We start from the raw sequence: 10989 nt of genomic DNA on the forward strand, positions 1-10989 counted from the left end.
ACAACTCCGGCTGAATTTATGATTCTTTTTCACTGCTCACGTGTCAACACTTAGGTCCTGGACTTCCACCAAATTCGCTCTGCAGTCTTGGGACCAATCAGGCTTACAGGAGCGAGACAGGCAGGGTGCCTGACATCGGTCTAGAGAATCACCCTCAGACCTTGATGCAACTGGAATGCCTTTTGTTTGCTCTGCAGGAAGACAATGACGATCGCATATAATGGTATATATTGGTACACACTGACTGACACACTCAGTGACTGACACACTGACTGACACTGACTGACACACTGACTGGCAGAACTACTGACTGACACACTCCCTGACACACTGACCGGAAGAACTACAGAAACTACAGAGTGACACATTGATTGACACACTGACATTCCTTCGGTGGCTACTGGGCTTTTTTGTTTACTTTTTGGCCTGAATAATTAATTTTCAAACTTTGGCAAATCATTTAATTTTCAGCCCCAAAAACCATTTTCCCACATGGCTTTGGAATTAATTTGAATCCTTTAAAAGTGTCCTGAATTTGAATTCTTTTCCGAGTGGTCATCTTCCCCTTCTGGCCAGTTGTGCAGTGTCTGGGATATTGTTGCATGCACACTGGCTCTGGCTGGGCTATAAAAGTCTAAATCGCTTTCCAAGTTGCTATTGGCCTCTTGGTGTGGTCTCATTCTGGCTCCTTCATTGTGGAGGGTCCGTCTGATGGAGGCAAACTAAGGCAGAGTGTATGACCATTACCACTCTACATGCCTTGATCATCTTCACCATGTCTTCCTGTAAGTGATCAAGGTCTTTGGAAATAAAATATCCCCATCTACTGAGCCGAGTTTTTTCCCCAAGCTTTTGAAAGCTCCTTGGTACTCCTGGATGAATCTCTACCCAGAAGAGAAAGCCAACAGAGGCCACAGTCAACAACTGTAGAACAAACATTCGAGCAACATAAACAAGACCCAAGCCTCCTTCCTCGAGCTCACTCCAAAATCCACAGCTCATTCACTCTGGTTCACACCCCTGCCTCTGCAATCTGCTGCCCCCTCCTGGTCCATCTGTGTCACTGGCCCCGGCTCCGTCTCCGTCCAGCTTTGCGATTTTCAGCCATTGTTTTAAGTTAATTTGTTAAAAGACAATTTTAGGAATTATAAAGTCCGGCCTAAACCTTTTTCATACGTAGTTTCTGTAAAATCGACCTTTCCTATTCTCTATTAATAACTACAAATAAGTTTGGATTTTGCAGTTCATAAGAGCTAGCCTCAGTGATCTGGCTACATAACCCTTTAATCTTGTACAAGTTGGCTTACATCACGAACCTGGTGAAAAAATTGCTCACTTCCAGCCCCGATTTGATTTGCAGTGGGACTTGCAGTGTGTAACCAATGGGTGCGCTCCACATCAGGGGTGAGTAACGATGAGTATTGCTGTAGGTGAATGTAAGCAATTATCATATGGAATTATTACACTTTATTGAAAAAAAAATTCACATCCCTGGGTGGGCTCAAACCACAACCTTTCAGTTAACGGCCGAGCGCGGGCTAACCTATTGCGCCGCAGACAGATTTTTTTTTTGCTAGCCGAAATTATCGTCTTCAAGGTGTATTAATTAGATTTCCATTTTTTAAAATCAAAATGTGCATTTTGGTCTGATTTTTACACATACGGGGATGTTAGCACAGTATTCGAGAAGGTGAAGAAATAAATGTTTGACTGCTGGCTCCACACCAAGAGAACAATAAAATCGATACCGGAAACTACAAGTTAGAATTTAGCTGGTTTGATAGAAGCTGTATTATGGCGATTTGCATCGTTCTCTCAAAAGCATAACTGTATAATCAGAATCTTGACAAATACTACTGGCCTGGAATGTCTTGCGATTTTGAGAAATTGGCAGGTTTTATAATTTATTGAAATTGATTTTGTCTCATGTTTAATTGAAATTGTCTTCATGAAATATATTTGTTAAAAATGCTCTGATGTATATTTGCAGGTTTCGCAATGCCCCAAATTTCAGTCAAGGAAGATCCCTATAAAGCAAGATACAACATGCTCTCTAATAGAGGCCTCTTGACTTCATTCATTAATTCATACTGTATGTACTCTATTTACATTCTCACTACTGTCAGTCACTACTTTCTGTACAAATACTTGCTAACATTTCCTTTTCAGTTGTTTGCCAATTTTGGGAGCAAATCATATCAGCATGGATTCCAACAATTACTGCTGAATTTGTGTGCAGAGTGAAAGCAATAGGATGGTGACACAAATGACATAACACTGGAAATGTAGATTTAATTTTGACTTTAGGTCAAAGCAGGATTAACAGATCTGTAATCCAATTATTGAAAGACTCAAGGTGAAGGTTGAAATGTGCTGCCAATGAGTCCTGGAGTTTGTGAATGAGGTATTTGTTTTGTTATTTTCCAAATACTAAATTGAAATAATTGTGGCATTTTGAAATGTAATTTGAGTTTTACATATTTTACTCCACTTTTTTTAAGCATTGTGAATATGCTGAACGTGAGTATCTTTGTGTTCTTTAACATGTAAAGATTAACACAGTTCTCTCCAGTTTGCTAGACATTAAAAGTCTGCTCCATTTCATCCACAGACCAGATGAATGAGAGAATGAATGGCACAATTCAGTTACATTAAAACAGTCCTTGATTACACACGAATCAGTTAATAATATATTAATATTATGTTTTTTATGTGTGATGTTAATGAACAATGAACCAGTGACCTTTGCACTATAAGCTTATAATACAACACAGCCCTGGCTGGACCAGCAGTCCCTATACTGTAGGATTACAAACTTACACCATCCAGATAGGACCAGTGATCTCTGGACTGTAGGGTTACGATATAACACAGCCCAGACTGGAGCAGTGGTTTCTGGACTGTAGGGTTACAATTCGATTGAGCCCTAAAGCTCAATAAATCTCAATCCACCATGTCAGTTACAATCAATTAATCAATTCATTTGTCACCCATACCAACATTTATAGATAAGTTTACAACACAATGTTCTCCTCGCAGGTCTTACTGACTGGGCAGGATGTGAAAATAAGACTGGACGCTGAGTCTGCAGCTCAGGACTGATGCTGCAGTGGTGGTGGAACTGACTCCCAGGTCCGGGACTCCTGATGGAGCTGATGTTCAGGAGGCACTGTCCCAGTGTTGCAGCATCATAGGAGCTTCTTCTCCATACAGACACCCAGAAAGTCATTCCTGTCAGGTCCGGGCACCGATACTGTCATGTCCTGCACTCGCCCTTGCCCTCGCAAACCTCATTACATTCCCAAACCCACTGTTTCACACTCTCATTCCTAACTGAACCCATCACATTCCCAGGCACCAGATTCCACAGATTCTCACTCCTGAACCAATTATCCAACCCATTCCTTTCCTTTCAGTATTTAAAGTTCCCTCACGCACCAAACCCTGCTCACTATTGAAAAGCCTGAAAAGTTGAAAAGTTTTCTAGTGCGTGTTATTTTCTTGTTGGTTTTCTCGGTTTTTGGACTTAACTTTTCCCTTTTGATCTCGCCTTCCGGATTTCTTCTCGGTTTTTCTCAGCCCTTTCTGGTTAACTGATCTCTAGCTTCGCCTATCGACTTTGCTTCTGGTTTACGCTTTTGGATTGTTTGCCTCTGCATCCCATAGAGTTAACGGCTACGTTAACGGAGTTAACGGAGTTACGGAGAACTACCTGCCAGATCCCTGAGAGATACAGCAGATATACAGCAGGATACAGCAGGATAAGATTTATTGTTAATTGACCAGACAGCATTTCAGAGCTCCGGCTGACATTAGGACAGGGTCTATTCCAGCTGACAAAGGGTCACAGAGCTAGTCACCACAAACCCAGGATAGAGGGGTTCAGAGAATGAGGTCTGGACTCTGTGCAGGAGGGTCACTGTGTCTCCAGAGACGCTATAAAATGACAGAGTTCCTGCCCTGTGATTCACATACACTCCTATTCTGGAGGAGAGAGGGTCAGTTACTGCGGTTCTCACATTGTTGTGCCAGAAAGAGCAACTGGAGCCAGAGCAGCACAAACTCCAAGACTGGTCATTGCGCCCAAGAATACAGTCAACGCCCCCTTTTCTCCCAATTCCTTTGTAGGTGACGCCTATAAAAGCCCCTGTCCCTCTCCACTCCACCTCCCAGTAACAACGAGTCCCAAACAGCCCTTCTCTACACAGCACTTGTCTCCAGCTGTCAAATCTCTCGGGGTGATCAGGATATTTCTGGCCCTTGTCACTCCAGGTCACCTTCCTGCTCCCATCAGACAGATAGAGATGTGTATTGACTGTGTTGGGATCCAGTGTGAGCTGGGAGAAATCTGATTGGACAGAAGAGGAGAGTCAGAGGAGACACAGGCAGAAGAGAATCCCTGAGCAGATCTCATCTAAAGTCCAGCCCCCACAGCCCAGTAAGATACACCCTGAGGTTTTTGATTGGAAAGAAGAAGACGGTCAGAGGACAGACAGGCAGAATAGACATACATCTCCTGACACTCATGAGTAAATGCTAACTTCCTGAACCCTGTGACTGTTTTGGGTTGTTTTTCACAAGCTTTTTCTCTCACACTTGGAAAATAATAGTACCACACAGAATTCCAGCAAGCCGCACTGTCTCAAATAAGATGTGTGTCAATGTGTCAGTTTGTATCAATGTGTGAGTCATACTATGTGTCGGAGTGTATGTGAGAGTGTGCATCAGTGTCTGTTAAAATGTGTATCAGTGTGTTTATCAACGTGTGTGTATCATTGTGTGTATCAGTCTGTCAGAGTGTGTATCCGTGTGTGTATTGTTACAATGTTAGGTGACTGAGAAGTGTATCTTAGATTTTAGATAAAGTTTGTGACACTTGGAACAGTAAACACTTCTAACTTCAAAGCAGAGAGGATGTTTGCTGAGGTCTGGAGTAGAAACAATTTTAAAATTGACCTTAATTACCTAGGTAAAGTGTGGATTAACGATTGTCAAGGAGCAGTACAGAAACACACAATATAAGATGACATTAAGAGCACAGAAAAAAGGGGGGGAGAAACAAGGAGAAGGTAAAGGAGTCCGCAGGAGTTGGGACTTGAAACTTGCGCCAGGCGAGAGCCCCTACTTCATGATCATCCAAACCAAATCTGACTAGAGCTGAGTATTTGAACCTTGTTCAAAGAGCATGCTATTCTGTGTTTTTAGGGAACTTGGGTTTCCTGGGTAAAGGATACTTCAGTTAGAAATGTCTTTTTGCTTACGGTGCATGTTTATGGATAGGGATATAGGCACCCATTAATTTTGTGGCTTCCAGGGTGCAATGAGAGAGAGATTTAACTGCAGGTTGCTTTGTATTTAGTTAGAAGGCAACTCATCTCTTATGTGGCCTCTGTAGGCATATTAAGAGTTTAATGTTTAGTAGCAGTCTGGGGCTTTCTGGGTGATGAGAATGTTAGGCCTCTGAAACGCTTTTTTTTCTAAATACTGTACGTACAGCAGCGTGTGTGCTGTATGTTTTGTTGTGTGTAGTGTAGTTTGTGTCTTGTGTCATTGTAATAAATATTTGTTTTAACCATGTGTGCCTGGATTATTACTCCTCTCATCAAAGCTGTGTCAGAGGACAAAGAATACACATGCCTCTAATTATACCAGCCACTTGGATGTATTGCTAGAAATCACTTACAAGTTGAATAATTATTTCATTTTTTGACTAAACTGCTCAGTCAAATCCTGATTTTCACCATTTCCTTACTCCCCATATGGAACAGTATCAATGTGTGTGTAGTTTAGCGTGTATTAGTCTTTCTAGGTGTGCATCAGTGTGTGAGTGTAAGAGTGTATATTAGTCACAGAGTGTTTTGGTGTATCTCTGCTGTGTGTCAGAGCTCCAGATATCTGTCACTAGGAGATCTCAGTGACAACAGACTCACAGTGTAAAAGCTCTGCTCTGCTCCGGGGTTCTGGAGTCTGCAGACTATAGACATCACTCACTGGGGAGACACAGATAGACATTTCTCATCAGGGCAGATCTGTTGTAGAATTAAACCAGCTGGTTCTTTCATCTGTATTGGAGTGTTGATTTTACTTTTATCAGTCATGGATATGTTTTCCATCTCTTTCAGTGTCTAGAGCTTTGATTCCAGAATACATACTGTAGTTGAGAATTCATGGAGATTTGAGTCCTCTAGTACTTCATTGGGTCCTTTTTTAGTACTGGGTCAGTGGCTCCTAATGTATCTGAATTGTTCTACTGTACTCTGACTGTAACTCCTATTGTAACTGGACTGTTCTACTGGGACTGTAGCTATTATAACCTATCGTAACAGAAATGTTCTACAGTACTGGGACTATAGCTCCTATTATTAGATTATGTTTCATCACTAACCTGTTCTGGAGATCTTGACTAATTCCTTTTTGCAGATGTCTTCCAGTTGCTCTTTCAGTCCTAAGACAGCTCTCCTCACAGCCTCAGTACAGAAGTGTGGACTGACAGGAATGATGGGGGAGTCTCCAGCTCCAGGAGAGACACAGAGAGACTGGACAGCCTACAGCAGGGAAGATAGGGAGGAGTTTCCAGGCAAACCCCAATACGCTATGACACACATTCCTGAGGAGAAGCCAAAAGCAGCTCCATTGGAGAGCTCTGTGCCAAAGACATCTTTCTTTACTGCAGAGTCCCAGAGCAATGATGTTACCTGGAGAAAAAGGATGTGATCCTCTGTATGTGAGAGCTGGTTCAGCTCAGCGTCTCTTGTCCTCAGCTCAGCGATTACCTGCTCCAGTTGCTCTCGGAGTCGTTCAGCCTGACTCACTGCAGCCCTCTCCTGAGCTCTGATCAGCTGTGTGACCTCAGAGCGAGTTCTTTCAATGGAGCGGATCAGCTCAGTGAAGATCCTGTCAGTGTCCAGCACTGCTGTGTGTGCAGAGCTCTGAATAAGGAGACACAGGAATTGTTAGCATTATTACAGAGGAAAACACTCCAACTGAGGACAGAAAAGATGTCCCTCTATCCCTGATCACAGGAAGAATTTAAACTTCTCATGTCACACTCACAGTCCTGATAGTCATTGAGGTAAGATACTGATGCAGTGTCAGAGTTTCAGGCAGAATGGAGAACATCAGTATGTCCTCACATTTAGGTATCAGTGTGAATTAGGCTCCTCAGAACTAAAACTTGTTCCAGTCGCTGGTTGACTGGATTACATCTCTACATGACCTCTATACTGGATGTTCTAAATTAGATTTGTTGGGTGTATTAAGAGATATAATATTATCACATGTCGCCAGTAGCTATATCACCCTGCAGCTCTCAACTGGCAGCCCACTGAAGCTCAGCAGGGCTGAGCTGGGTCAGTACCTGGATTGGAAACCTCCTGGGAAGCTATGGTTGCCAACGGGGGGTGCCCACACTGCGGTCTGCGGGGACACTATACTGTAGTGAGCGCCGTCTTTTAGATGAGACTCTAAATCAAGGTCCTGACTCTCAGTGGTCATTAAAGATCCCGAGCATTTCTCGATAAGACTAGGGTGTTATCCTGGTGTCCGGGCCAAATTTCCCCCTCTCGGCCTTTACCGTGGCCTCCAAATTGTCCCCATGTGTGATTGGCTTCCACTCGCCCTGAGATGGACTGGCACCCTGTCCAGGGTGTATCCTGCCTTGCACTTATTTCTTGCTGGGTAGGCTCTGGCTTCCCACGACACCGTAGGGTATAAAGAGGTTTGGCAAATGACATGACAATATTGTCACATGATGCCACTGTGTTTCCCAGGAGTACTGGTTTGTCCAGTGGCCAGCTATGGAAATGAGCTTCAATCTTGTCAATACCCACTCTGAGTGACTCCACTGCATGGTTCAGCTCCTGCAGCTCCCTCTCTCTCTCCTGGAGACTCTGCTGGGTTTGTTTCAGTAGCTGCTTCTGTGGAGAAATGCAGACTCTCAGGACATTTCTTTCCCCACCCTCAGCACAGATACATTGTCTACAAGACACTGAACAGTGTAATGAGTAAAATACAACTGCACAGTACTGAGATATTGCTACCGTAGTACATAAATTTTCATGCCGGATCAATGAACATGATTGATAAATCATGATTATTTCGATCACAATCTATATTCTTCTTACTTTTTTTTTCCTAAACACATATTGATTTAATGTACCTTCATATATTACAGTTCTCAAAACACAAGCTAGAAGATGGATTTACCCTGAAACAATTAAAGCAAACAGTCCATTAAACACAAGATTGACTGGAATGTCCTTAAGATTATTGATGCATGCCTATCCTGTTGATCCGTCCTTTTAGCATTTGGAAAAGAGAGGAAATGATTCTTGGAGCTGACATTTCCAGATGCACCCTAATGAATAACTCCATCTCTCGCAGCTCCTGTGCCGAATTTCTAAGGACAGTGAGTCTGTCTTTCTTCAAAGTTCTGCAAGCCTGTTGTTTCCCTGCTATTGTGAGATGAGGAGCTCTTTGACCCCAGCTGAAGCTCATGAAGGTGGTTGAGGATTTTGTTCTTAATTGTGAATCCAGCTCCATCAGTCTGATGTTCTGCCTCTGATTCAGCATTCCTGAAGCGGCTTATCTCAAGCTTGTAGTGTTACTCTCAGAGTGGTGATATTGATGTCCTATATCCTGTCCTCTATTCTATGGTCACAAATGCAGTTTACTGTTATGGGTTGTCACTGTATGGACAGCTCATGAGGGTCCTGATGTTCCAGGTCTCACATTCCGATTGATACTTCTGTGTTTTTTGTTCACAGTAAGATCTTACTGGGCTCTTTTTTCCTTCCTCAACAGTGGTGAGCAATGTTAAACATTGTTAAATATAAAAAATACACTCTGTCTCTGCCCAGATACCTGACAACCCAGAAACCTGACCAGGACCAGGAGCTTCCAGACATCACTGTTCTGATCCCTGAAGGATGTGCTGGGGGTTGAAGAGGTCTGTGTGACATCTTCTGTGGTAGAGAGACCAGCTTCCTCACCTGTTTATGTAACGACACCATGATCAAGTGGCATGGAGACCAGTAGACTGGAGGTCTCTTTCAGCTACAGCCTTTGCCCATCAGAACAGCAGCTGAGACATTCCAGGTGGTTCATCTTCCTCTGTCTGTTCTGCTATTTTTAGGATGTGGCTATCAGAGCCCAGTTTTTGGCAGATGAAGGCAACAGGAATCCTAGCAGGACAGAACAGTTTGTCCTCACACCAAACTGTGGATACTAACCCCAGATCACTCACTGTCCAGGTTCCACAGAGAGGAGGATGAAATTTGCCTTCCATTAATCTCTTCAGTAACACAATAATTTGAATAACTTGCAGAGCACTGATCTGCTAATCTGTGACTTCAGACCATAAGGAATTCATGAAGAGCTGCACCAGTTGTTCCAGTCAGAGGTTATTGTGATGAGTCTGTCTGTGTAAGAATTTCAGCTCTCTGTGGACATGGATTGAGCTAAGAAACACCTGGATACCTTTGGACAAAACAAAACGATATGACCTAGTTGAGAGTTGTACAGACATTCCCTAATTGTTAAACAGTATCTGGAAATACAGTATATATTAACCTTCTAGTCATCTCTGTTACTAATGTAGATAATTAATGATAAAAACAACATGTAAATGAATAAGAATGTTGATTCTACATCGTGTGATGATGTGTCTTCATCCATTTGTGTCACTTAATTTCTAGTGCATTTATAGGAGTGAAAGGTGAGTACAGAGCTCTCAGTTACTGCTGTGTTAACTGGACAGTTCAGTAAATGAATGGGAGTTAGGGGTGAGTACAGAGCTGTCAGTCACTGCTGTGTTCACTGTTCAGTCTAGTGAATGAACAGGAGTTCACAGGAGTACAGAGCTAAACCAGGTGTGTTGCATTCCATTCATTCCAAAAGAATAATGAGAAGGTGAGGCGTGTCTACAAAGCAGTCAGTCACTGCTGTACTGCTAGTATTCTATGGACTCTGAAACTGAGAAATACTTCCTTGTCCCTCTATGAACTATTACAGTGAAAACCTGTTTTTGTTAATCTCCAGAACACATGGTGTGTAAAGATCAACTCACACACACCTTATCATCACACACTCCTAACACCCCTGTTTCCCCTGTACCTGAAAGCCCTCAGTAAAAAAAAAAAGTCCTCACCTGTTTCTCAGTCCTTCCTGCTGCAGGAGAGACACTATCATGACCTCTGTGTTCATCCATTGTACACAAATAACAGACACATTTTTGATCAGTACGACAATAGAACTCCAGGGGTTTGTCGTGATTCAGGCATACAAGTTCATCCAGATGTCCAGTAGCATCAACCAGGGTGTGTCTCTTCAAACGGGCAACTTCATGGTGAGGTTGGAGGTGAGTCTGGCAGTAAGAGGCCAGACACATCAGGCAGGATTTCACAGCTCTCGCTTGACTCCCAGTGCAGACAGCACACAGCACATCTCCAGGGCCAGCAGGACTGTGAGCAGGAGGAGGAGCGCTGAGCCCTGTCTGCTTCAGTTTCTCCATCAGTTCAGCCAGCATGGTGTTCCTTCGCAGAACAGGTCTTGGAGTGAAGGTCTCTCTGCACTGGGGGCATCTGTAGACGCCAGTGTGATCATCCAGATCCCAGTGTGCCTTAATACAGCCCATACAGTAGCTGTGCCCACAGGGAAGAGCCACTGGATCCTTCAGCAAATCCAGACACACAGAGCAGTTGAACTGGTCTTGATCCAGGAAAATACCTGCTGTTGCCATTTTGTCATTCAGCACAAATACCACAAGGAACTAGAGAGCTGTTTCAGCAGAGGTGAAACTGAACTTTTTGTCTGAGCTCTCTTCCTGGAGATGCAGGGGGTGTGTCCTTTGTAAAGGATGTGGCTTAAAAAGGGGTGTGGTTTTGAAACCAGCACCCAGCACTCCACTATGTTGATCGCATTTAGATCCATGAAGAGAAAGTGCTTCTGTCCCTGCCTGGCTCTCCCTGTGGTCAGATTGTACTTGCAGAT

General features: G+C 43.3%; 1 protein-coding gene across 3 annotated transcripts; it reads right to left on the reverse strand.

Moving 5' to 3' along the window:
- Positions 1-2848: 2848 nt before the first annotated feature.
- On the reverse strand, positions 2849-10762 carry LOC148825847 (E3 ubiquitin-protein ligase TRIM16-like). 3 transcript variants are annotated; one of them, XM_088926267.1, is made up of 6 exons: positions 10148-10762; positions 7830-7913; positions 6696-6929; positions 6386-6545; positions 5931-5990; positions 2849-4348 (listed from the first exon to the last, which is right to left on the reverse strand). In XM_088926267.1, the coding sequence occupies exons 1-6, from the start codon at positions 10736-10738 to the stop codon at positions 3825-3827; spliced, it is 1653 nt and encodes a 550-aa protein (XP_088782393.1). In that variant the 5' UTR covers positions 10739-10762; the 3' UTR covers positions 2849-3824. The 3 variants fall into 3 exon arrangements, with proteins under 3 accessions (XP_088782393.1, XP_088782394.1, XP_088782392.1); XM_088926268.1 differs by having other exon boundaries at positions 6774-6929; positions 7830-7916; XM_088926266.1 differs by having other exon boundaries at positions 7830-7916.
- Between the last annotated feature and the right edge of the window lie 227 nt (positions 10763-10989).

This window comes from Atractosteus spatula, chromosome 10 (assembly GCF_055471065.1).
Source record: "Atractosteus spatula isolate fAtrSpa1 chromosome 10, fAtrSpa1.hap1, whole genome shotgun sequence".
NCBI classification, from domain to species: Eukaryota; Metazoa; Chordata; class Actinopteri; order Semionotiformes; family Lepisosteidae; genus Atractosteus; species Atractosteus spatula.